This window comes from Podarcis gaigeae (assembly GCF_964106915.1).
Source record: "Podarcis gaigeae genome assembly, chromosome: 17".
Taxonomy (NCBI): Eukaryota; Metazoa; Chordata; class Lepidosauria; order Squamata; family Lacertidae; genus Podarcis; species Podarcis gaigeae.
In genome coordinates, this window is record NC_139694.1 from 22,055,784 (window position 1) to 22,083,153 (window position 27,370).

Genomic DNA, 27,370 nt, shown 5'->3' on the forward strand with positions numbered 1-27,370 from the left:
CAGCGCCACCTGCGTCCCTGTACAGCTGTAGGTTGAACAGATGATATCCTTCAGCGTCACATGGAGCACATTCTTTCTGCTATTAAGTATATATTAAATTACTCTTTGATAATTACCCAGTAACATATATGACAGATCTATCATGTTCATCTAACAAACCTGAGTTGTTGGTGTAGGAGGAGGTGTCTCTGACTCCCCAGAGCCAATGGCTTTCAGAAATCTGATCATGTGACGACAGAGATCCCACTTTCCCTGCTCCAAGGCGGTATTGAATAGCAAAGTTGCATGCTGCCTACTAACTGCTGGAACTTCCATGTTCTAGAGGCAACACAAAACACTTTTAGATGGGAGCCACTGATGTGAGAGTTTGTATATTATTTCTCTTACAAGGTTCAAGAAATAGCTCCTGTGGAAGAAATCTTTTTTTAAAAAAATGAGGATTGTGGATGGAAATGCACTTTGGACCATATGTCCTCCATTCACTGTGGAAATCTAATTTTACAAGGACAGGAAGAAACAGCATGGACAGAATAATTGCCACACACAGGAAGAACAGGGACATAGCTTGAGTGCCTCACTTGTAGTTTTAGAAATCATTTAATGTGTCAACACGAATAGAAGTTACTCATATTGCAGTTGTTGTATAAGGGATTATTATTGTGATCCAAATGTAATTGAAATTAATAAGATTTTGGAATGCAGAAATAAAGAAATAATCAAACCATCAATTCTAGAAAGCGAGGGGGCCATCTAAATTATATAATTCAGTATTTGAATGATTGGTATTAGTATTATAAATTGGCATTGTTATAATGAAGCTATTAGTGGATTGTAATTGAAAACTAATAAAAAATATTACCAGGGAATCTAAATCACCACAGTGCCGTTTAAACACTCCCAGGCCTCTCACAGAAGAGTCAGTGGGATGGCCTGGAGGCAACTACTGTAAGGGTCAATGCCTCCATATGGGAACTTCCATAGTTGAAGAATGCATGGGAGCCATTAATCATGTTTGTTCCCCTAAAAAAAATACCACTCATGTCACAATCCTCCCCCTCCCACCTCAGAAAGCTTTGTTTCAGTGGTTTCCGTTGAATTCAACTCTAGTCATACTCGTGAGTAGACCCTCTGAAATGGGCGTGACTTACTTCCATTCACTGCAATGGGTCTATACTCTGAATAGAACTTAGATGGATATAACGCATACAACAACAAGTAAAATGGCCCATCGCTTTCGTGCAGCATGCTCGCAGCCTCTCCCTTTGGAATAAAACAAATGAATGCAGTTACCTGTAGAATAATAAGGTAAGAAGCAGCTGTGTCTAAGTCCTGGGCCATCAAACACTCTTCAAACAAGTCTTTTGGGTTCCCGACAGCAGCAAAGAGATAATTCCACAGGGCATATTCTGTCTTCCTAGCACAATGAACAACTGTCTGCAGGAAGAGGGGGAACTCTGTGATGAATTTAGCCACAGTGGGAAGCAGAGGGTCGGGAATGGGATCCCGCGAGGTAGCTTCTTCTTCCAGCACTTCGTGCAGCATCAGTTCCAGCACGTGAGGAAAGTACGGTAACGTGGCGCAGGAGTGAGCCAAAAGCAAGGCTTGTTCGCCCAGGTTCCTCACCAAAAGCTGGCGTAAAATGTGATGGAGGTAGATCTGAGATGTTCTCTCGACAATACAGAAAGGGAAGAGAACCTCTACATGTTCTGCGGCGCTGCTGTGAGTGTATAAACAGTCATAGAGCACAGTGTCATTCACAGCACCAAGAACCAAGGCATCTTCAAACAGGACGGCCAAGGGGTATATGTTAATATGGAAAGGCAACATGATCCGTCTTGAAAGAAAGGAATGCGGTTTGCGGTGGTCCCTGGGAAACAAAGGGAGCCAGACTTTCATACCTGAGCCACCGCAGCTGAGCCACAGAGCCTCCAGTAAGTGTCGTTTCTGTTTGTTAGAACGGCATGTAGTCCAAACATTTTCAACAGACTGGGCAAGAACAACTGGAGCACAAAATGGCAGCTAAAAACAAAAGCACAATTCCTTTAAAAACTACTTTCTTTTACCTTTTCATACAAGTTTATTCTAAAAGTCTGGTGTGAGCCATTCCTTTCCCAGCCTCATTTTCTATCTCGTAGTGGATATGTGTATATATTAGATTACTAGTTCACCCAGATCTTTCCTTAACTAAACAGTTTTCACATTTCTCTTGTTACCCCTTAATAGCATTATTTTATTTTTAAAAAGCAAGCAAGAGACAGTTCTAACTTGGAAAGGTAGCATTCTCTATTATTCACCTTGTTAATCTTCAATAGTAACATAACATGGCTATAAGTATACAGAGGTGAAAACACAGTTTGGTAAACTAATGTCCAATTTGCTAGGAATTCCAGAGGCTCATTTTAGTCCCCCTTTCTCCTCCATTGGCAAAGAGACCAGAGTGTTTCACACAATTATTTACGTTTTGCAACAAAGGAATGTGTGACTGCATATACATTAATCAGAGTCAGTCTCCCTAAGTAGCTGTGGTAGGCAAGCATGTGCTAGTTAAAAACGAAAGAGTTTACAGTGAGAATCTGTGCACAAAGCAATTTTTTAGGATGGTTTGGAAATCAAGTACATACAAAGGTTGGAGCTATCCATTCAGAGAGAGTCTTAGATGGTTTAACTACACGGTTCATGCTGCGTTATAAACCCCCTGCTACACATTCACAATGCATATTCTTTATACTGTTTTACAAAAAGATATTCTCATAGGTTAACTCACAAGTTTCCTTTGGTTGGGATTACTCTCCTTCTCTCTTATCTGTGGACCAGATCGATCCCTCTGCACCATAATTAACTGTCCTGCTAAGTTTAACATGATGCTCTCTGCTTCACAGGCCTTAAAAAAGATAAAGCTCTATTACTTCCTTCACCTCTACAGAATCTATCCCTTTTATCCTGAAATGCGAACGGGTTAACACCACAATAATAATAAAAGCATCTTAATGTAGACTTGTTTATTCATCCTCATCCAGTCCACCACTGATCACAGACATGAAGGACATCACTGGCTCACCTGGATTAGATGAACAGTGAAAACAGAGCTGGGTGTCATCAGCCCCTGGGTGACACCCATTCCTGTTAGTTCCTCTGACAATCTCTCCCAGTGATTTTTTTTTTTTTTGGAGGGGGGACCTTTTTGGCCCAGTGGGCCAGGTCCTTATTTGTTTCCACCCCATGGGCCAACTCTGACATTACACCATCAAGTGATAGACAAGTGGGTTGTTCTGCCCACCTGTCAAAGTCCCTTGCGCAGTGCCCCCCAAGTGCCCCAAAGCTAGCTGGAGAAGTGTGGTGCAAGGGGCTCTGCCATCTCTATGCACTGCATATTCCAGTCTAATTGAAGGGGCCAAATGTTAGTTCCCCAAATCGGAAGAAACAGTCCCCCCCCCCACCTCTTTTCAAGTGCCTATTGGCCACTTCCTAACTGGCCTTTGATTCTGTGGGGAACATGACTACACAGCCAAATTCCCGTAGAAGCAGCTTTGCTAGCCCAGCACTTGGCATTTGGGAGGCGATGAACACACACCGTGCCTCCCAAACAGGTCAATGTTTTGAAGATTAAAAGCAGCCATTCAAATTGGGCCCAGTTAAACTGGTACAGAAACAGTGCAATAAGCTCTGATCATCCAGCCCTAACAAGCAAGATTCCAAGTTATCTTCAAAAGCAGCTCTGCTTATGTCTCATGGGTGTCACTAGTACCTGCCTTTTGCTATGCAGGGTCACAACTAGTGCACCAACCTGAGCTGGTAACACACCCCTGGCTACCATCACCACTCATGCTCCCACAAGCAGAGCTGAGTACAGAAGAACTCCCAAACTGTTAACACAGCCTTCAGGGAGGGCTGAGTCTGATTCTACCCAGAAATGGTTCCACCCAGATCAAGGCTTTTTCCTACCTACAGCACTTAAATACCCCCTTGGCAGATTTAGTGAGCAGTAGGCTTTAGAATCATAGAATGACAGGTGCTGAAACTTTGCTTAAAGGTCATGAAATCACATGCTGCTGTAGTAAATAAAATTCAAGCATCTCTCTGGACAGTTTGTTTAGTTTCAGACGATGTCTTAAACATCATACCAAGAGTTGCCTCACTGATGAAACAGCCCTCAACCTGTCGCAGTTTACACAGCAGGCTTAGTGTATATTTCCCCTGCAGTCCTCAAAAACTGTACCTGTACATACCTGCTGTGGCATTTTCAAGCTGATGCCGGTCTCTGTTCTCACGGATGTTAAAGTAACAGACACAACAAGGAAAGGGTGAGGGATATATCGTGACATAGAAACCTCCTGAAGAACCTGAATACTGGTAGTAGGATTGGGACTGAAAGGCAAAGGCAAAAATGGTGACAACGCTCCTAGCCGTACAGAATAATAATTTCTGCCATCTGCTGAACTTAAAAGATCAGGATAGGGAACCGAGAGCCACCTTCCACCAGGGGCAACCTTCCAAGAGCCATGTTGCTTGTGGTGAGTGGACCTTGAAGCAACAGTGGGTGAGGCCAGAGACTACCTTTGCACTGTCAGAGACATCCCACCTGTGCAAAAGTCTGAGGTTTATGCGTTCACTCCCCCTCTATCCAGGTAAGAGGGATTATTACAGTTCAAGGGCATGTTCCAACTAGGCAAAGGCACTTCCGTAGGACACGGAGCAGGGTCAATGAGGGGTGCAGCCTGGCGATAGGTGTGTGTGATTCGGGGGAAAGAGTCCTGAAAGCCACATTTGGCCTCCAGGCCTGAGGTTCCCTATCACTGTTGTAGAGATCCTCCAATATCTTACTTCATCTGTTTGTTAATCTACAGATAACGAAAAAGGCTCCTATAATTAACAATGCTATAAATATTTTAGGTAGCTGTTCCCTATGGGCAGGATTCAACTAAGCAGTTGAATGCATGGAATGAGATCTACTGGACTTCTCCCCTGCTAACACCCCCTAAATCTGCTCTGGAGGTTTCAGGGAAAACCCAGGACAAATTTCAGGAAAGGAATAGGGGAAAAACCCCATTGTGTGAGCAGGCCCTGAATTCCACCCCAGGTCTTATTCAAGCAGCAAATAAAATTGAGGAGTGTCTTATTTACTACATTTATGCTCCACCTTTCCTTCAAGGAGTTCAAGGCTGCACATGCAGCTTTTTGTTTTATTCTCACAAAAAAAACCTGTGTGGCAGTTTAGGCTGAGAGAGAGAGAGACTGGCTCAAGGTCACCCCAATGAGCCTCGTGGCTTAATTATCACTCTAACCACAACTCCACAATAGGCTATAAACTTAGCAACTACCCAAAATTTTAGCTTGGCATGTGAATTTTCTTGGTGCTAATGCTAAGGGGAAATGAGACGTCACGTTAAAAGTCTGCTTCCCTGGACCCCTCCCCGGCCCGCGAAAGAGCCTTTTTAAAGGCTAAGGAACGGGCGCCTGGGGGGGGGTGGTGCTTTGAGTCCGCCGCTTCCCCTGCCGAGCGAAGCCGCATGCCATTCGGTGGAGAGCGCTAGCTTCTTCTATTGAAAATTTGGATCCAAAAGAAAAACCCGTGAGTAATTGGACTATGGATTAAAAAGAGGGATAAATTTTTAAAATTTGATGCGAACGGGGGAGGTGGAAAAAGGAAGTCAGCCCCCCCTTTATTGTAGAAAAGACAAAACAAAGGACTTGACAACTAAGATCGAGTGTAACCCTATCTTGATGAACTAACAACTTCGCGAGGGAAAATTATAAGTTTGAGCTGGAGGAGAAAAGGAGAATTTGCATTAAAAAGCAACCCCCCCCCCCCCGGAATCCCTGGAGCGATCTGCGAGAATACCTGGAGAAGAGTTATGGAGGTTTTGACAGCTGTCAAAGAGCTGTCAAAACGGAAGAACAAAATAGAGACGGTGTTTTGAGGACTTTGCCAGTTACATTTGGATATAAATTGGATACAAATTGTTTCAAATAAGGATTAACAAGCTATTTGGACTGGTGGATGTGATCTGGAAGGGAACTCAGTTACTGTAATCCATCTAGAGGAGCTGAGGGATATTGCATGTGTTTTTGCTAGGAAACTTGAACAGTTGAACAGAACTTTCAACCTCCTGGGAAACTGCAGAAATGGAACATTATTTTGTCTACAGAGGTCTACATACTACAAGAAACAATGGATTTATCTGTTGGAAAATGAAAGGGACATGACGTAATGTTTTGCTCCTGAATAACAAGCCTCTGCAGAGGAATTAGAAGCTTTTGGAAAAAGAACCTTTCTGCGGGAGAACAGGGAAACAAAAAGGAGGAGAGTGACCGACAAGAATAAGGAAACAACAAGAACTGGACAGAACTGGAAGTGGGGACATTTGGGTTATCCAGATTTGACAAGCTTATGGAAATAAAATTGGAGTTTTTACTCCTGGATACAAAAATCTGGATAGAAGAAATGAGCCCCTTTTTGAGATAGACTCCTTCTAAGATTGGACACTTGTGATTAAAAATGACTGGTAAAGAATCAGAGAGATATGGGTTTAGTGAAATGTGGGAACACCAGGAAGATACTAGAATTGGAGGGATATAAGGAACGCAACAGGGAAAGAGGGGAGGGAAATTTGGAATCCAAAGGCTGTAAAATTATTTTTTCTTTCTTTTGGTATTTTCTTTTCATCTGCACTATATTTGAAAGGGGGGAACTCGTGGAAGGGAAGACAGATCTTAGGGGATGGGAATTTGAAAAAATTGGGTTATTGACGATGAGTGTAATTTGGGGATAAGAACTTGTTGAATTTAATTGTTTATTTAGAAGATTTGGAACACAAGGGGGGGGGGGAAGTCTTGGTTATTGGAAGAAGTGTATAAATTGGATTTAATTTGTTTTAATTTGGAAAATCTTAATAAAAATTATTTTTTTAAAAAAATAAAGTCTGCTTCCCTGGAATCTGGTCCTCGAGGGAGTTGCACGGGTGAATGGGGCATGGTGACAGAAACGGACACAAATATTCTTTGTCTCAGTGCTAACTACAGTATACAACTGAGCTTGTAAAAAGCTGCCTGCTTTTCAAGATGTTCCAGGAAGGGTTACTAAATTTTAACCCGCCCACCCCTCTCCTTCTCTTACACACAAACACAAACTAAAAGCAACAATGGGGGGAAAAGGTTATAAATAATTGTTTTCATGATATACTTACCCATTAGGTTTTCTTTTAATACTATAAAGGCAAATAGAACAGTCTGCTCTAAACAAAATTACAATGTCCCGAAAGACACTGAGTAATAATGTTTCTGCCTGCACTTTGGTGATATGGGCAAACGCGTTGTCCAGATTGGCTGTTCGCAAATACACCCTTAGCTGAAATATAGAAAAAAAAAGCACCCCACTATTATGAATTGTATGATAATGAGTCTAAGCCGAAAATGAATTTACGAATACTCAAGACCCACCCGCAAGAGAAATTTGTTAAGCAGTCTGCTGTTGACCTACAGGTTCATCAACAGAACCCATGGCCTTGTTAATATGAATTGGCATTTCGGGCTGTGCGTGACTGCAAATGTCCCCCTAAGCACCCATTACTTATTCCCCACCTCCATTCTTCTACTATTAGTGGTGGGGCAGGCCAGGTAAAGAGCACATGGCACAGGTAACTCAGAGTACAAACTTTCAGTACAATCTTAAGAACCATGAAGTTAAAAGGAAACGTTTCCTTAGAAAAGTAAAAAATAATACGATTTTCAGGAATTATGTTTTCAGAGCTTAAGTGAATTATACTGGTAGATGTAATGAAACCATCCTTCCCTGACTGACAGTAGCATTAAGCACAACAACTAGCAAATTGTCAATTAAAAAACCCCATGCCTTACCTCTTCTTGGCGGTCACTTAAGTTATAACATGCAATAACAACAAAATCATTCCACCAGGCTAAGCCACCAGTCACAGTCATGTTTTGTTCCTTAAAGTTAAAAAAAAAGCAAGCATTAAACAACATTTCTTAAAAACAACAACTTTCATTCCCCCAGTTTATCCATAAACGCTAAATGCATTTGTAAACTTGTGTTTATCATTGCAACAGGAACATAAACTATGACTCAATAAAATTCAGGTTCACAAAGGCTCAGCTAAGCACTTTACTGTTTCAGCATCCTACATACTGTTGTTGTTCAGTGTGGACATGGTTCACATTAAAAAAAAGAGAAGTAGTAGCACGTACAGAAAAAAATGCCTTGTGTTTAATCAGACTTTTTGCCCGTTTGGCCTAGTATTGTTTACTCTCGACAGGCCAGCAGCTTTCCAGGGTCTCTTTCGCATCAACTGCTATAAGATCCTTCTGACTACAGATGCTGCAGGCTGGACCTGAGGCATTTAGCATACAGAGTATGAACTCTGCCAATGACCAGGCAGCATTCCACTCCATCCATGTGGAATGTGTGGTGCTGCTGCCTGGTTAAGAGTCAAACCAGGTGTGTTCATCTGGCTTGAAAGTCATGGTGGGGAATTAACAGAACGCAGAAAAACAGGGAGCAAAGACCTCCCCCTCTTTATGTGATTGCATCCTGCTGCTCTGAGCAGTTTGATTCCCGCCAGCTCATTTCTGGTATCAAAACTGAGCTGAGGAGGAGCAGCTTAAAGCAGAAGAATATTGTAAGTAAGGTGGGGAAGAGTTTTACTTCTGCTTTTCTTATGCACTCCACTTAGTATACAAAGTTAAACCTCCATATCCCTGCTTTATTGACAAAAGAGACAAGACTGGTTTTGGTAAACATGTGCACATTTGCTTTGGCCCCCGGTGGAGAGGTGATCACCCTGTGCCTGCCTTAGTCATCTCTGCACCTCTCTTCCAAACTGAACTCCACGAGAACTGTCTGCTGATTTAAGGTTACAGCAAGAGCAAGTTGCGAGGCATCTTGGCCCTATCAACTGCCCACACCTTCTTTTTGTATCACTTATTGTCAGGGGTTCAGGAGCAGAGACACAGGAGGGGGAGCAAATGGAGAGCGAGGAGGAGGAATCCGAGTGGGGTGGAGGCAGTGACAGTGGCCAGAGTCATTCCACGAGCCTCTCCAGCGAATCGGAAGATTCACAGAAGGGAGCGCCGATGGCCAGGGCAAGGGGGGCTCCAGGGGGCAAACCCCAGGAGGAAGGGGCCAGCGGGGACTCCCTGAGCAGCAGTTGGAAATCAGGACCAGCTTCCCCACCAGAGCGCAGTAGGGAGGGGGAGTCCCAGGAATCGGGACCAGTGTTCTCACCACCAGCGAGAGGAGATGAGTCAGGTTTGACCACGCCCACATCGGAGAGCGGGGAAACGGTCAGGAGGAAGGTTACCGGCTGGGCGCGCGCGCCAAGTTCAAATGTACAGGCGAGCGGCACAGCAGGGAGCCCGGATAGGGAGCCAGGTCCTAAAGCCCGCCGGAAGGAAGGGCAAGACTCAGGGGGGTCAGCATCAGAAGAGTCCAGGAAGGAGGAAACCCCAGGGGGCAGAAGGACCCAGAGGAGGAAGGAACAGCGCAGGAGGTGGAGCCGGGCTAGGATCTTGAACTGGTGCGGAAGGGATAGTGACTCAGAGGGGACTTCGCCGATCTAGAGTCTAGACGTAGGGCTGCGCGCTCTGGGGTTTGAAATGGAAACTAAACTTCAATAAAGACTTTTGTACATTACATCAACCGGGCGTTGGTCCTCTGTGAGCTGGGACCTAGAGGCAGTCCTGACACTTATTATTAGCAAGAAGTCTAAAACTGAGCAATCTATTCTGACAGCTCCCCTCTTTGCTAGATAAAAACACCACCACCATTGCAACAGGCAACCGTTCTGTGCTCCTGCAAACAGCTCTGCTGTTTGGATCCTTTAGGAATCACTATAGGAAAGCTCTGTTTCTTGGTAGGCATACCCCCTTTCCCTCGAAATATAAATTATATTTTATTTATTGCATTTATATCCCACCTTCTTCTGCAAGGAGCTCAAGAATCTTTCCCTCCTCACTTTACTCCCCACAACAACCCTGTTCAAAATTATGCAGAATGCAGAATGCCTCACATTTCACAAAATCTAATTATTCAAAATTATTTGAATTTAGGAAAACATTTTTCTAACAGTGGCATTTCTTCATTCCTTCACATATAAAAAAACCCACTACTCACCTGGGTAATGTTTCCAAACAGTTTCCATTTTTTGGAAAGCAAAGAGTAATGTGCAAAACCAAACTTGCCAACTACAGCTACATTCTGCCCCATCTTATCAATAGCTGAAAACTGTTCACAGGAAGGAAGGAAAGAAATAAATAAAACTTTGTTAGAGCTTAATAGGAACAATGAGACACTGGTTCACTACTTGCTTTCTCTACCCCCGCCTCTGTAATGACAGCTAATGTAAATTTCCTCATGCTATATCATTCCTTTAAAATTTAATCTTTGCATTTATATATAATCCAAAGTTGTAAAATAAATATTTTAAAACAACTCACCCTTATAGGCCAATTGATCTCTAAGTAAGTATTGTGTATCTTAAAAAGAGAAGGAGGAAAAAGAATTAACAATCAGAATAAAAAAATTGCTACCATTTAGCATGCTTTTCTTTCAGCTATTTTCAGTTTTCACCTTGTAAAATCCTACATGGTTCAAATGCAAAACTTAATTGCAATTTGCTTTGGAAACAATGGCCACATGGAGGTACCATTCAAGAGCAAGGAAAGACAATTTATATGTACAAGATTAGCAGTTTATTTTTCTTCCAATGCCATAAAATCATTTTTAATTAGGAAGGTACTGTGCAAGTAAGACTTATCATTATCAGGATTCTTTGTTCTTAAAGAACAATAGATACCACTGGATAGGATGTTGGATTTTGATATACAAGACTCAGGCTCAAATTCCAACACAGCTAAGCAGCTCATGTTTTCATCTTGGAAAGTCATTAGTTTTCACCTGATCCTCTCCTATTGCATTGCAACAAGCATATAATAAATAAATAAATGACGAGACAAAGAAAACAGTAACAATGCCAACAAGGCACCTTACCTGTACAACATGCCAATGTCTATGCCCTAATAAAGTGCTTAAACCCTGAGAATCTAAGCTCCCATCTGAAAAATGGCCTCTTTCTCTGACAGCTTTATGTTCAGAGTGTGTTGCAGAATTTCTAGGATTCTGAGCTTGTATTGCATCGCCACAGTTCAAGTACAAGCGATCTTCTCCCTGAAGGAGGACCTGCTCCTGGTTGCTCTGTGAATACAGGAATAAATGCTTCAAGTCAGCAAACAATGATCAGTAAGAGAAATCAATAAAATTCCAATTAAAATGGATTAAGTTACTAAAGAAAATTGTTTTAAAATGGAATCACTTTCATTTTAGAAAGGCTTCAGTTAGAGAGTGACTCTTGCATAGTAGTGTTACTAGGGGAAACAGGGGAAATTTTTGTTCTGTAATCAAAACAAGAATAAACTTGGCCAAAAATGCACGAAAAGGTACTTAGAAGTATAATACATCAACAAGAAGATTTATGCATACTTACTATGCACGGGTTAACTGTGAGTGCACTCTTGATGAACTGAAACTGTAAGATACCAAAATGCTGGGATTCATTTTTGCCCTCTCTCTCCATCCCAGAGCTATTTGCATCAATCACCCAGAGATGATAGCCTTCTGCTCCCCAACTCTGAAATAAATAAATAAAAACGATCAATTATTTAAAACTGCTGGGGAAAAAATACTGGAGGGGAAAACATTTTTTTAGCAATTTCCATGCAATAATCCAGGGGTCTATTTTAAGGCTGTCCAAAAATATGGTTTTGTTGCCTTCCTCCTCCATCTCCATGATCCCCTTCTTCTGCTGTTCCTTACGCTTTCCCATTTGTCACTGTCTGGTCACCTCCCGACCCCTTGTATGGCCTAGAGGTGGCACATACAAGCTTTCGTCATGCCAGCAGAAATGGCAGATGAGACCACTGCACAAAAGTTAGCCCGCCAACTATATTATATAGCACTTGCCTTGCCCATCATGATCACACACTAGAACAGGCATAGGCAAACTCCGGCCCTCCAGATGTTTGGGACTACAATTACCATCATCCCTGACCACTGGTCCTGTTGGCTAGGGATGATGGGAATTGTAATCCCAAAAATCTGGAGGGCCGGAGTTTGCCTATGCCTGCACTAGAAACTATATGACCACATTTGCTGCTACTTTTGCTAAAGGAAATGCAAGGTGGTGCCAAGTGGGTCAACAGCTGAAAGATTCACCCAGACAGAAATAATTTTGGGGAAGCATCAATGGACTTGAATGCAATTCCTTGATTAAACTGGGTGGCAAAAATAATCCTGAAAACTGCTAAACTGAAACAGAAAGGAAAAGTGCTAGTCGAATACAATGGGTTAAATCTAGGTAGGTTTATATGGGATGTGCTTAAAATGAAATTTGACCATGCCACATGCATGTGATACAGACAGATGCTGAAGCAGTGCTTACCATAGAGCTGATCTTCAGAGGGTCTTTTTTGGTACCATCAGACCGATTACTAAAAACAAAACAGATTCAAATGAGGCTTTTTAAAGTGTTTATATGGCATGCATGTTAACAAGAAGGGATTTTTTTTCTGTACCCAGATATATTAAACTGAAGGAAAGGCCCTGTCTTTGAGAAAGTACATACCTCCTATTCTATTTTCACAATATCAAAATTTCCCTCTCCCAATTCTAGTGTTCCTTAGCAAATGACAAACGTTTTCTCTGATCCACCAGATATTTAAACAATATAACTACAACATGCCAAATTCAACTTTCTCGTCATTGCATTGGGCATGCAAACGACCAGGGAGCACTTCTGCAACCCTAGGTACATCCCAGTAAAAACACAGAAAGCAGAAAAAGCACAGAAACCTACAAGACCTACACTTTCCAACTATAGGTGGGAAACACCTGATCATTTTCAGAAGCTCCAATCAGTTAAAAAGAAGGTGCTGATGAGGTTAAAAATGGACAAATTAAATGAGAGGAGGGATGGCAGATAGACACATGGGATGTAGGAAAAGAATCTATGGGAAATGTAGTGTGATTCAGAAAGAATAAGCTTTTGTGGCCTGAGACAAAGTCTGATTCCAAAACATTAATAATATTTTTAAGTCTGATTGTTCTGATAAAAACAAATGCAGCCCAACATAGTGTAATGAGCATTTTACTGGTCTATTAAAAAAATTTAAATGGTTTGTTGAGCCACTAGAAACAACACAACTATGGTCATGGAAGTGTTGCACAAAATACAGAACAATGCACAACAAATAAAATGCTAAACAGGAGATGTGTTGGGCTGTTTTGCTAAGCTTCCTCAGTTACAACATTGCTTAAAAGATACTTACGCAAAGTCTCCTCCTAGAGTACAGATCAGCTGGGCACCAAATACACTCCATAAGGAGAGGCCTCCACATTCCCAAGTCACCATAACAACACAACTATCGGGAGACCATCTGATTAGTTTAACAGCTCCGGTCTTATTCCAAATGTCTATTGAAAAGCAGAAAAATCCAAAATGTAAGATCATGAAAAGCTATGCACTTGCTCTTTAATCATTTTTTTAACGCTATTTATGGTAAATTATTGATACTAAAAAGGCACAATCCAGTCGAATCAGGTTCAGCTACGCATAGAGAGCTCCATCTCCCTCCCAATCCCTAACAGTATGAGGACTCAGAAGATGAGTGGCAGATGCATGCCTTTCATATTCCTGTTCTTACAGGATACACACAGGCTGTTAGCTTTTTGGATACCTGCCACAATTCCTTTCAGGTTAGTAAGTCAATTTTGCAACCAGAAATTTACAGCTGTCACCCAGGCACATGAGACAGCAAAATGAGACTTCCAGTTTTACATGACACACTTGGTCTAAACACACTGGTGATAGGTAGCTGCACCGTGCATATTTTAATCACCAAAACACAAATTCTATGTCCCTGTGCTGTATAAATAGTAGAAGGAAATGAGGTCAGCATGGAGAACTATTAATCTAGAACTGGGAGATTCTATAGAATTCTATGGCAAGATTGTAAGCGTCAATATTTGAAGGCAAAGACCAAGGTTCCACTGGTTTTCAGCAGCAATGTACAGACAACTAAAGTAGGTTTTTAACAAGGAGTAATTCAGAAGTGATTGGAAGAGAGAAAGCATAGTTGTCTATGGGTTAAAAATTACCGGTAACCCATACTTAAATATAGTGCTGCCTTTAAAGGTAAAGATACCCCTGACCGTTAGGTCCAGTCGCGGACGACTCTGGGGTTGCAGCGCTCATCTCGCTCTATAGGCCAAGGGAGCCGGCGTTTATCCACAGACAGCTTCTGGGTCATGTAGCCAGCATGACTAAGCCGCTTCTGGCGAACCAGAGCAGCACACGGCAACACCGTTTACCTTCCCGCTGGAGGAGTACCTATTTATCTACTTGCACTTTGAAGCGCTTTCGAACTGCTAGGTGGGCTTATTGCCACTTGCCATCATTTGCCAAATGACTGACTTGCTACATTGAATCAGAATGGGCTATATCAGGGATGCCAAACTTGGTCCTCCAGCTGTTTGGGGACTACATTTCCCATCATCCCTGACCCCTGGGCCTTTTAGCTAGGGATGATGGGCGTTGTAGTCCCAAAACAGCTGGAGGGCCAAGTCTGGCCAACAATGGGCTATATTTTTTTTAAAAAACTTTAACATTCCGTATCCATCTTGACGTGATCAGACTTACCAGGATATTGTTTTGGTGTTAACTCCAGTTTATGAGACAGCTGCATGGCCCCCGTAGAATGATCAATTGTATAAACTTGCACTGACCCACTAGAAAAGAGCAGTTTTTCAGCATTTAGAAATCTGTATTTTCCATGGAAAATACATTTTCCAGGAAAGAAAGTATTTTAAAATAAATCCATTGTGTTAGCTTGTGCACAAAGTTAGACTGTAAACAGAAGTTGCAATCCTTCAACTCTGTGACTTAACTGCAGTAACCAAATACAAAAGAAAGCAGTAGCACCTTAAAACTGATACACCCCAAGAGCCAGAATTAAACCAAACAATTCTATAAAACTGTTAACCTGAAAGCTCAATGGAATAGAAAAGCCTTGAGAACTTCCACAGCTTCTCAGACGGAGTTGGTGAATAGATTAGAAGGAATGAATTGCTATGCAATTTTGCCCCACTAATCAGGTCTAAAGGCAATGAAAGATATTTTAAGGCTGTGTACTAAGTATATGTATATTTATTTTGGGTTTCTCAATATTTATAAATCAAGTGAAACCGCATGTAACAATAGTCGACCTTCGCATTCCAAAATCCTGTTTATTCTTCAGGGAAGTGTTTATATCTGCCTGCTCTTACCAGCTCATCACTAGGCATTTCTCACACTGCTTTGACATTTCCATCGCCTTCAGTAGTATCTCTATATAATCACCTCCCAAGCTACAAAGGGAAGTGCTAGTGCCACAACTGCTGAGCATCTTGTATCTTTAAAACATGGTTTCAATAGGTTGGTAACCCTAATAAGCAAAGGCACTAGGTCCAACCTGTGTATTGAACAACCTGGTAAACCAGGGGTTGATCACCTAAGGCCCATGGGCCACAAGCAGCCCATGGGGGTCGTTTAACTGGCCCATGGACACCTGCCACCCGCTCAGTCGGCTCCCGTGTGCCACACTAAACCGGCGAGGAGCAGAGCAGGGACCGCCTTCTGCAATGGTGGCCAGCTTCCCATTGGCTGCAAGAAGCTCTGCGGAGACAATTCAAACCTGGATCTTGGCAGAGAATAATAAGAGTTTTCTCAAGCCACTTAGCATTGTGGATTCAATGAGAAACGGTATAAAAACGGTTCCCTCGCCAACTCAGAGAAGGCAATACAGGACGGGGTGGAGAAGCCAATAAAGGAGAAGATCCAGCAGAACTGAGAAAACCAATTCCAATTGGGAAATGGATTACAATTCCAAGATGACTTAAACAGCAGAAATCAAGATATGTAGCCCAGATCCTTGGTATGTATGTGTGTGAGTATACTCCTCTGTGTGTATTAACTTAGGGTTAGTATGTTAGGTAGTGTAACACCTTAACGATTTTAAGGAAATCTAGCTTTGAACCTACATTTGAACACACACAGCAACATTGCTGTTTAAAGTTCACTATCCAGTTCCATCCCCAAAAGTGAACTGTGACACACAAAAACCTTATATAACAGGTACATCTAGACTGTAAACATCCTGGAAACACAAATAAAACATCAACAAGCTCAGTTAGGGTTTTAGAGATCCCTAAAGAATATAACTTTTATATATCCAAACTAAGAGTTAGCACCTCAGCTTTCTAAAGCGGGACTGTTTCACGTTATGTATTTCGAAAAACCAACATTCTACCAAAGACACTCAAGTTTTAGGATGTCAAACCATACAGTACTATTAATAATGAGAGCTAAGAATTTCCAGCAACCACCTGTTCCTTAGTTTTCAAAGTTAGTGGAAAGTAGCTTATGATATCACTCTGTTAAATTTCCAATAATCAAAATTGGGGAAATAAAAAAGTCTGCCTGCCCCAGAAATGTACAGCATCAATTAATTCTGAAGCAACATTAGGGGTGAGGGAGGATAACGTGAATATTGATGGGAAGAGACCAGGCATATGTCATGAACAGCCACATACTGTATATGTGCAATTCACAGGCATATTCCTGATAAAACAGTCATTTACTTGAAAAGTCCTCCAAAAAAAAATCTGGACAAAGCAGGGTACTCTACTAAGTTAACAGGTAAAAACAGGAAGCTATTGCCAGCACTAAAAAGGGAAATATTTTCCAGATCTGATATTTTACATATTTAGACACTCTGAACTATGCAAAGAATGTTAAGCATTTACTTATGGCAGCAAGATTATCTATAGCAAACAAGAGAAAGCTCAGTATTTCTCCAATATGGCATGCAATTTCCTAAGTGCTTCATTTCATGAATGTGTCTCAAGATATAGTTCCCCCAAGATATAACATGTTTTGTACTTTTCTTTAAAGAACAGTACAACATTTTCTAGGACACCTCCTAACCAGGGATTCAGAAACTAAGTACAGCTTTATTTAAGAGTAGATAGGCTAGGGGAGATACCAAGTTCATTCCTTTCAGATTCCACACAAAGACATGCAACTTACTTTGTGCATCCAAACGCCATCAACCTGTATTTGTTATTTACAGCCACACAGGTTCCATCCAAAACATCTTGCGCCCAAACGCCATGGAGCTGCTGCAAGAAACATTACAAAGGATTTTATCCCATAAACCTGTTCAGTGTTGACCACAGGCCATGTTTGTGCAATCATATCCCTACTACTTTGCTCCTTTATTTGTGTGAGCAAGCAAACCAGCTAGAAAGGTACACTTAACCAGCCTGCTCTGTCTGAACTTGAAACTATGGTTAATATCTTCTATATAAATCACGACAGGGAAGCCAACTTTAAACTACAGCTTTCAGATCATGGCTTGGAGGCCATTAACCTTAGTTTCCTGTTTTAGACTTAATGGGAAACTATGGCTTCCAGGCTAGTTTCACCAACTGCACGGAGGGACGAGCAAAGCAGTTGTGGGCTGATGCCTGAAGGTTGCAAATGAATTGGCTTAACAGGTCAGCCATGTGAATGCACTCACAATGTGCTACATTTTGAAGCCATGCATATTGTATACTTGAAAATTAAGTGACAAAGAGCATTCAAATCACTGGGGGTTCAGCATCTAATGGACATGGGAAACCCATGGCCCTCCAGATGCCACTGGATGGTGTAGCTCTTTCAAAAGATATCTAGACTGAATTATTTAGCATAAAAAGTCAGCAGCTGAAATAGTTTCCATATTTGCATTTCAAAATGCAGACAGGCATCACTGATAATAGGAACCCCATAGCCATTCTGCAAATTTATAAAAAAGGAACATAACAAATAACAAGTTAAAGTAACCAGTAAAAGGGCAGTTTAGTTCAATACAGGACTGAATCCGTATGGTGCTAACAGGCATGCTGCTTTACTTTAAAAGGACAGTATGTACAAAGGATTTGAAAATAATCAGTTCACATAATGCAAAATGTGAGAGGAAAACTATAAATCAAATTTAGGAAGATAATGCAGAATTAATTTTAGAAATTAAGTGTACAGTAGTAAGATTATAGTCTTAACTGTACATCCGAAAGAACTTATTTTAATGTCATACATGAAATATTTTTTTCTGCCCAAAGATTCCTCTCAGTTATTTTCATCAATGGCATATTTTTTGGGGGGACACCCTCATACAGCATTCCCTAAACCATTTCGACCATATGAAGTTTCATAATTTCTCAGCTGTGGCTGATTAATACAAAGTCTAATGCAGGGCAGCAAACATTTAGCTAAATCTGGAAAATGCAGACAAGTAACTAATCAAATGTTAGAAAATTATACCTCTGCTGTGAATCCACTTGACATTGGTGTAATGAAACCAACTCTGCCATCATTAAAGACAACAGCAAACCCATCAAGAGTAGCACAGTATTCCATGTCTTTGATGTGCACATCTTCAAATCCCAAATATGAACCTGGTAGTGAACAAGATCAATGATCAAAAAGGCCATTTTCATACTGGAAACTATTTCTTTCTTTCATCAGCCCAAGAAGTGGTACTATCCACAGCTACAGAATAGGGAAAATGTTCATGTCAGCTGTAAGGACCGAGAAAAGTAGATTTCATTTTAGTGAAGCGTTTCCCTACCATGTACGCCCAGGCAGAGAAGTAATACCTCTAGAAGAATGCAGATCCACTGAAAAGGGGACTGTGCAGAGGTTTATGGCTTTCCTTCCATTCATCATGCCATCCCAGTGAATAAGATGCAGGAAACCATCAATAGTAGCAACAAGGAGATCCTCCAGCATGGACTGTAAGCTACAAGAAAGACACATCATTCCCCAGACACTGAGGTTGAAAGAAACAGGTCCATTCACTCAACAGAGAGAAGTACTTTTCAAGGCTTATTACATTTTTTTCATTGATTATTCCAGTTTCCTAATGAGACTACCTCTACCAATACAGTAACTTCACCCACAGTGACTGATAAATTGTTTGTTTTTTTACACAGATAAATCTGAAAATAAAAGCAAGCATTCCTCTAATATGGGGAGCCTTTGGGGAAAGGAGGCAAACCTTCTCCCCTGCACATTTACCCTCAAGAGCACACAGTTATTCAAGTGTTATTTAAAAGACCCTTTCGGTACTGATTTAATATTAAATGTATCTAAGAGCAAGTCTTTGAACAATGCTATCAGTCTCCTTCAACTGCCATACAAAACCTGAATTATCATTTCTTAATTCATTCCAATTTTCCTTTCTAGAGGAGCAGAGTGTACCCTCAACTTTTCCAAAGCATGGGAATGGGCTTTTTGCATAAATATCAGAAAACAGAGGGCTTGCTAAATCATAGAAAGTGTACAATAATAATCCAACAGCTAACTTCATCTAATGGCAGAATAAAATATTCCATAGCTGTCCTCACTTGTCATGCAAAACCATGGTTTAGTATGATGTGCATGAGCAAGAATGAGTCCCCGTGAGCCTCTATGTGCTCTCCATCCCACCCCACATAGCTATGAAGAGTATGGTTTTAGGACGGTTTGTTATGCTATTCTGATTGAAAAACTGTGGTTAATACTACTTATGTTGAATTTAAAACAAGCCAGCTTCAATTAGAGCTTATTATTCTAAACAGTTAATGCTGACAAGAGTTCTTGGATCAGACTGTAGTTAACCAAAATTGAAAGTAGGAGGGGAAGAGAGTGCATGCATGGTTTGGTGCAATTTCATAACGTATCTTATGTATATCACCGCAAGATTCTCCTAGGCCATTTTTCTTTGAGAGCATCACACAGTCCCATATTCTCAAGGCCTCAAGTGTTGCATAAATGATGATTCACCATACCTGGTTATAGATGCTTGCAAATCCAACACTTGCTTCTTCTCTAGATTTAATGATGGGGCACATTGTTCTTCCTTATAGTGTGGTGTTCCTTTCATATGGGGGCTTCCTCTTTAAAACAAAAACAAACCCAGAACACAGAAATCAAAAAATATATCAAAGTGTGGCATACTGTAAATTTCATATTTTAGGAGAAAAACAGTGGTAGGACCTAGGGATTTTGAAAGTCTCCCTCTATCTTAAGTAGAAGTTACTTTAAATAGGGACTATTTGCACTAAAGTGAATCACTGCTCTATGTAGAAACAATCAAATGAAGAAAAACAGCCAAAATGATAGTTGCCACAGCAATCTAAACTAAGTTCTGTTGTGCACAAGAACTGAAGGCTTTGTGAACCTGTGGGTACAATGATCATGAATGTAGAAATATAGATTGAGGAGCAGTACCTCCTAAATAATGGGGGTTGGTGGAAGAGAGGAACTCTCAAACCTCTCCAAAGCAGGCTTCCAGAGTCTCATTATGTAAATAAGGAAGGAATGCCCACAACAAAGTAAACTTGAAATTTGCCAGCCTCCCTCTCTCACTCTCACCCCCAACTCGCAAAGCAAAGCTCAGTTTCCTTAAAAAACCCTCCCATACACACCCCTTCTCTTCTTTCAGCTCTTCTCTTCTGAAATAAGGCCTAATCCACCCCTCTCTGAAAATGTGCCTCTTTAACAGAGGAGCAAAGCACTGCTGGCTTAAACACAAGCTGCTTTGGAGGGGAAGAGTGGGCTGAAAAATCAGCTGCTTGGGGCAGAAGGACCAAGGCTGCTCTGCAGCTTATGCAAATAGTACCACAATGGAGTCAGATTCACTCTTTAGTACATCAAAAGGTCTCATGGGGAGGGCCAGAGGCTCAATAGATGATAACTGCTTTTCAACTTTTGTGCTCCCTCAAGTCAGGGACCTTGCCCTGCCTCTCCCTAGCAAACCTTGCAACAGGAAATCTCCACTAGGTTGCAAGGGGGTGCTCCTGAGTTGCAAAAAGCGATGTGCAACCAGTTAATTTGAACACTGGGAATAATAATGGGTGTGGTCCACAACATCTGGAGGCTACCTGGGTCCCAGAGTTCTCTGGAATATAATCAAGCTAAGGAGGATATTTCTGGAATGGAAAACCAGTGCCCCCTGAAACCGATATTGTTGGGACTATGTCTCCCATCAGCCTGAGGCAGCATGGCCAAAGGACAGGGACATTCACACTTTTATTGTATGGTTTTTATCTTTTTAATGCTGTAAACTGAAATGATATATTTGTATGATTTAGCAGTAAATAAATGGGATTTTCTTTCTTTCTTTTTTTCTAGCAACATCTGAAAGATCACAGTTTCATCACTCTTCTTCTATCAGTGTAGCCAGAAGTATATAATACTAGACTCATAGGGGTCAGAACAGTACCATCTTAGCACCTTGCTTCCACCCAGCCCCCAAATTAGAAAAAGAATCATCATGCATGCTGCAACATGCAAAACGCATTCTAGTCAAAGGCAAAAAAACTAAACAAAATCAGGACCGAAGTCAAGAAAGCCTGTTGTGGCGTGTACACTAAGGTCTCCTCAACAAATTTGCCCATGTGACCTTATCTCAAAGAAGAACTAGATAAGCTTAGTTTAACAAGTTTGGTGCACAGAAGAATCATAAAAAATACGCAGTCCACGTCAGTTAAGGTAGTCATACGCTTTTCAGCTCACAGCATCATCACAAATTCTTGCCTAATATGAACTTATAGTTCATTTTAACAGTGACAATGTAAGACAGAACCAACACTGCAAAATACTTAGATATCTGCAGGTAGGAAAGGAATGATCACTAGAAGATGTTTTTAGGATGTCTTGAAGATCTAGATGATGGAAAGGCAATATATAAAACTGTCAAAGAGCTTCCAATTTGCATAGCTGCTCCTTCAGGGGGGAGTGCAACCCCATCAAGGGCAGGCAATTGACTGATTTTTCGGACATGGGAACCACTCATCCACAGTGCCTCCACCCTGTCAAGATTCAAGAGCAGCTTATTTTCCCTCATCCATCCCACCACCGAATCCAGGCATTGGTACCAGGGCTCACACAGCCTCTTCTGATTCACTTATTATGGAGAAATGGAGTTGTGTCAGCAATATACCTATGCATGTTGCCCCAAAGCCTTTAATGTCCATGTAGATATTAAATAGCCCTGGGGACAGAATAGTGCCCTGCAGAACCTCAGAGCACAACCACAAGGGGGATGGAAAGGACTCTCCCAGTGCTACTCTTCGGATTTGGTCCCACAGGTACAACCAGAAACACTGTAACACAGTGCCCCCAATTCCTAATCTATGGAACTAGCTCAGGAGATTACCATGGGCAATGGCATCGAAAGCCACAGAGAAACTGAGGAGCACTAGAAAAGCCTCTTGTCCCATTCTCTAAAGGTCAACCAAGGCAGACTCAATCCCATAGCCATGCCTAAACCCCTCTTAATCTCTGGTGTCCAATCATTACAATCTTACTAGGGGACAAGAGCTCCTAGGAGGACAGGGGAAGTGGAAACCGCAAGTGCTTCTGGAATCACTAGGCTTGAACCAAGAGAAATCAGACTGCAACCAAGGAAAAGCAGAGATCCAAAATTCTTTCCTGCCCTGTTCTTCCCCCACTCCAGCCTCAGAACCCATTCCACTCTGTTGTTCTCCTCCCCACAAATCCAATTCATAAATCTGCCTTCCCAGATAAAATTCATTCTTCCTCAAAAGAAAACCGCACATTACACTTAAAGTCTTAAATGCCTGAAATGACCAGCCATATTATGGCATTGCTCTCTAGCAGTTGCCTGAAAACTGCTTTATTTCCTGTATAATCTTACTAGGAGGGAAGTGGACCAGAATTCAGCCCCAGGCAGTGGCAGTTCTTGTGAATATTCAGGCCAGGAAGCAGGACCTCTCAATTTCCATTCTCCCTCCTTTGGCAGCTACAACTGTGAGAGTAGCATGTGGCATATACAGGCAAGGTGCTCACAAATATGTGATGCGCTTAAATGTGCCATACAGCCTTGTGAGCCTGTTTCAATATATTGATTGCTTTGACCTTTAATCTATGAATGTATGCTGTGACAGAAAGTGGAAAATGTTTCATCTGTGTTGCCACATCAGCAATTGCGGCACTTCTGTCCAAATTAGACATCTAAAAGGGCATTAGGAAGGTCAAGGGGGAAAGGAAGTCATGAGGAAAGTCCTGCTTATAGCGAATAAGAGACCCATACCATGCAACATCTCAGTATGTTCACAGCTTTATTTCATTTATTTAACAGTTAGGTTCTAAGTTATTAACAACAACTTAACTGAAGTATAACCAGTATAAATGTGTCCCTACTGAATTTTCCTGAATAAAATTATGAATTTCCACATGGCATACTCAAAACATTTTTGCCTAACATTAACTTCTATTGCTATTTTTATTTGGCTTCTTTTACATTTTAATCAGCTTTCCATCACCACATTAAAACTGAACAGTGCTCTTTATGCTCACACTGAACATGGGCTTAAAGCCAACACTGACAATCTTCCAAGTTCCACTCTGAAATGGAAGAAAGACTATGCAGCTGGAGCAGAGCCACTTGGCTTCCTTCAAATATCAACTACTATTCATTTTTCGGTTTTACTCTAATGCAGAATACTCTAGCTGAGAAAGGCAACAACCCCCCCTCCACTTAATGTCAATTCTGTAATTGCCAGCAAGAACACTCTAGGAAACCAGTTTCTACATAAGACCTTTCTAAATAATCAACCAAAACACTGAATAGGTTACTTTATGTAATTCTTAAACAAGAATGTTACAATGAGAAAGTCTGAAGCGATTCTTAGCAATATACAATGTAAAGAAGTGAAGCATTTATTGGAAGACTTACTTGGGATAAACTGGCTCATAAAGATACTTGTCTCTTGCCAACGGAAGATGAAAAAACATGATGTATCCATTTTCTGTCTGAAAGAGGTAAGATATAAAAATCAAAAAAGCACACATGTAAAATTTCTTACAGGAACTTCGAGCTATTTCAATACACTGTGCGTTCGGTATGTTTTATGGTTTTTCATGTTTCTAACATCTTTGCTTCTATTTTATTTTTGTTTGCCACCTTGGGAGGAAGGATGGGATAAAAATCTTATAAATAATAATAGTGATTTAAAGAGAAGCCCATGGATGAGACCCGACAGAAGCTCTGATTTCCCATTCCCTTCCTCCCCACAGAGCCTAGGACTTGCTGATCAGAAGGTAGGGTTTGAAGCCCTGTGACGGGGTGAAGTCCCGTTGCTCGGTCCCTGCTCCTGCCAACCTAGCAGTTCAAAGCACGTCAAAGTACAAGTAGATAAATAAGTAGCGCTCCGACGGGAAGGTAAACGGCATTACCGTGCGCTGCTCTGGTTCGCCGGAAGTGGCTTAGTCATGCTGGCCACATGACCCGGAAGCTGTACGCCAGCTCCTTCGGCCAATAAAGTGAAATGAGCGCTGCAACCCCAGAGTTGGTCACGACTGGACCTAATGGTCAGGGGTCGCTTTACCTTTACCTTTCTTCCCCACAGCAGTCCCCCCAAAAAATGCCTCTTCCAGGGATTGGGGACCCTTCTGAATGGAGATGCCTGTGGTGCAGGGGAGCTCTCCAAAGGGACAATGCCCATATAAGCACTTCGATAAATCTCATCAAGTGACATTAATAAGAAATGAAAATACGTTCATTTATGACTGAGACATATTTGCTAAGGATCTGAAATCAGCCCTAGGTCCGGAGACGCTTCTTAGCTAGTGATCAGGATGCAAGGGGGAAAGTTCATTTTAGCTACTGTTGCAATTTCGGTCATTTAATACTGGCCGAGGATGTTCCTCAAAGCGGCAAGGCTGAAGGAGAAAAATTGAAGGTTTCAAATTTCTTTCCAGGCATGGTTTCCTGTTTTTCAATTAAGGATACAGAAGCAGAAGGAGGCCATACACTTGTTAGCCTATTTCTTTAGCTATCCCGCCTAGTCACATTTCTTTGGTTTTAGAAGCAAAACTAGTAAAAATCCAAGAGAAATATATTTCTTGAAGTGCAAAGTACGTACAAAATGAAAGTTAACACTATCTATTCCTAACTTGCCTTTACTGCTTGGTCATCTTTAAACAATTTGCACACACTAGCGCCAGTATCTTATGCCAGGAGAAAGAGCAGAAAAAACACTATGTAGAACGCTTATTCTAACATTAACTTTCTTGAATTCCATCCTCAATCTTAGTTGACAATGTTACAAGGTTCATTTCTGTTCACACGGCCTTCAAAAACAAAATATAGCTATATTTTGCTACGCAATCACAATTCAATAATGCTCCACAACTCAATGATACTGGGTAGTTTTAGAATTGCCACCAGTCACTGTGGAATTTGAGTCAAATAGCTAACTTTCACAACTGGCAAAATTCACAAAGCTTTCATCTAAATGTGTTCCATCCAAGTGAACTGAATATGCTCGCTTCATTCATCTGCACGAAACAAGGAGAAGAGCTTAAAACGGAGAGTGGAGGTCATGCTTGCATTCTGTCACAGGTCCTTCAGACAACAGAGTCTGTCACCTCAAGTTTCCCCAATTTCAACCCCCTTTCAGAGCCAGCTCCAAGCAACTTTTAGCAATAGCTTGGAGTTTCAAGGGGGGAAATCCAGCCAGTTCAAATAAGACCCCCCAAAAAACTTTTGTTAGTCCAACTGGCAAATAAGCTTTTATTATCAGCTGCCATTTATGCTTTTGTAACCTCAAGATTAGAAAACTGCAGTATGCTGCTATGTGGCACAGCACTAAAAAATGTTCAAAAGCTTCCATTCTTGGTAGAGGTAGATCACTGATCACGTATTATTTATTCAGCATGTGACCTGGCTCTGTCTTGTCTTTCAAGCACAATGGAAAAGAGCTAGTTTTAATGTATTTAAGACAAATAGGCTGACCACTGCATAGTTTAACAACTCATTATCATGTTCCACTACACAGCTCATGCCTTATGCATAAGATCACAACTTTGTACTCTCTGAATAGAGCTTGGGTTGCATGCATTAACTAATTTGCCTAGCCATGGTAAATGAACAGTGTAACATCTAAGTGAAGCCAGTCTGTGCTTTTATAAGGACAGTAGCCACAGGCCAAATAGCAACAGACAAAAATGTTCACTCAAGTGTTACAGCTCAGTTTTGACAATCAAAAGGTTTAAAACATCTGGCCCAAAGGTACTATAACTGATCATGCTATCAGACAATATTGATACCAACATGTTCAAGTTTGCAGTTTGGTTTGGTGCTGCTAATATCATCCCTTTATGGTACATGCAGAGTATATGTTTAAAGATATCATTGTTTACTATGTTTCAGTGTCTATTTAATTATCACAAGGATTTCAAATTGTAAGTGGTTTCTGAAGGATATTCATTACCACTTGAATTTACTAAAGGCCAACTTTGGTTCTAAATAAAGCCCGTGAAGAACCTAACAGTTGCAGGCTAAGATTTTTATCCTTTCTAATAAGCATGAGATGTTAGTGCTTAATGTTACTTACAATGCTTAGGAGAACAACTTTCCATAAGAAATTTACAGTCACAAAGCTAAAAACAGAACTTTGTGAACATGCAGAAGTTCACTGTCTTGTCACCAAAGAAGAGAGGGACAATTACACAAAGTAAAAAAGTGAACACTGTAAGCATGTCTACCTTTTTAAGAAATTTGCTTTAGATGTCAGTACTGCAAGCACAAGGCCTATGTGAAAATAGTTATTTATAAACTGGTTGGGGCAGGAAATCCTTGAAGAATTGAACATTCTTGTTTAGGCCAGTACATACTTGAACAAATTGAAAACATCAATGGTATGTATGAAGCTTTTGCATATTTAAAACATCCATCTTCAGTCAAATCTTCCAAATGATAGTACGTGTTGTTTTGTTTAGGCTAACTTTGCTGTAAAAATGAATCTGTTAGAAGGGAAACCTAACCTCCTTGGTGTTTCAGAACTGAGCACAGGAACTGAGCAGTTTCTGGTGGCAGCAGCTAGATGCAGTACATTAGCAAACACAAGCTACAAAAGAAAGCTAAGCATTTAGCAATTCAGAACTGGGTAAACATGGATTCCCTAAAACATTGCTCTGCAACTCCCAAGTTCTAGACAGAAACCATGAAAATCTTTAACCAACATTGTTCGGAAGGGGGTGGTTGTGAATTTGAATTTTTCATATAAATAAGTAGGTGTGGTGTAGGACTGTACGATAAATCCGGCATGTCTACTCACAAGCAAGCCCTACTGAATTCAATGAGGCATACTCCCAGGATAGTAGAAGTAAGTTTAGTTGAACTCAGTGCGGCTTATGCATGCAGATTCCACTTAAGACCTCTGAGTGGGGAAGCAGATGTAACCTGACTAGTAAATCACTTAAACTACTCTTAA

At 41.1% G+C, this 27,370-nt stretch overlaps 1 protein-coding gene across 2 annotated transcripts in view; it reads right to left on the bottom strand.

The window, feature by feature from the left end:
• The window catches only part of RIC1 (RIC1 homolog, RAB6A GEF complex partner 1), a 43,658-nt gene that overhangs the window by 5,435 nt on the left and 10,853 nt on the right, over positions 1-27,370 (bottom strand). Inside the window, exons 3-20 of one of the 2 annotated variants that reach the window (XM_083718371.1) lie at positions 23,830-23,906; positions 19,916-20,023; positions 18,743-18,885; positions 18,408-18,541; positions 17,133-17,224; positions 14,706-14,794; positions 13,336-13,480; positions 12,450-12,498; positions 11,496-11,639; positions 11,003-11,206; positions 10,450-10,488; positions 10,127-10,237; positions 7,855-7,944; positions 7,185-7,345; positions 4,227-4,365; positions 2,765-2,881; positions 1,291-2,019; positions 160-318 (exon numbers count right to left, since the gene is read on the bottom strand). In XM_083718371.1, the coding sequence (XP_083574497.1) occupies positions 160-318; positions 1,291-2,019; positions 2,765-2,881; positions 4,227-4,365; positions 7,185-7,345; positions 7,855-7,944; positions 10,127-10,237; positions 10,450-10,488; positions 11,003-11,206; positions 11,496-11,639; positions 12,450-12,498; positions 13,336-13,480; positions 14,706-14,794; positions 17,133-17,224; positions 18,408-18,541; positions 18,743-18,885; positions 19,916-20,023; positions 23,830-23,906 (2,730 nt within the window). The remainder of the gene's footprint in view (positions 1-159; positions 319-1,290; positions 2,020-2,764; positions 2,882-4,226; positions 4,366-7,184; positions 7,346-7,854; positions 7,945-10,126; positions 10,238-10,449; positions 10,489-11,002; positions 11,207-11,495; positions 11,640-12,449; positions 12,499-13,335; positions 13,481-14,705; positions 14,795-17,132; positions 17,225-18,407; positions 18,542-18,742; positions 18,886-19,915; positions 20,024-23,829; positions 23,907-27,370) is intronic. The other variant, XM_083718372.1, reaches the window with a different exon arrangement.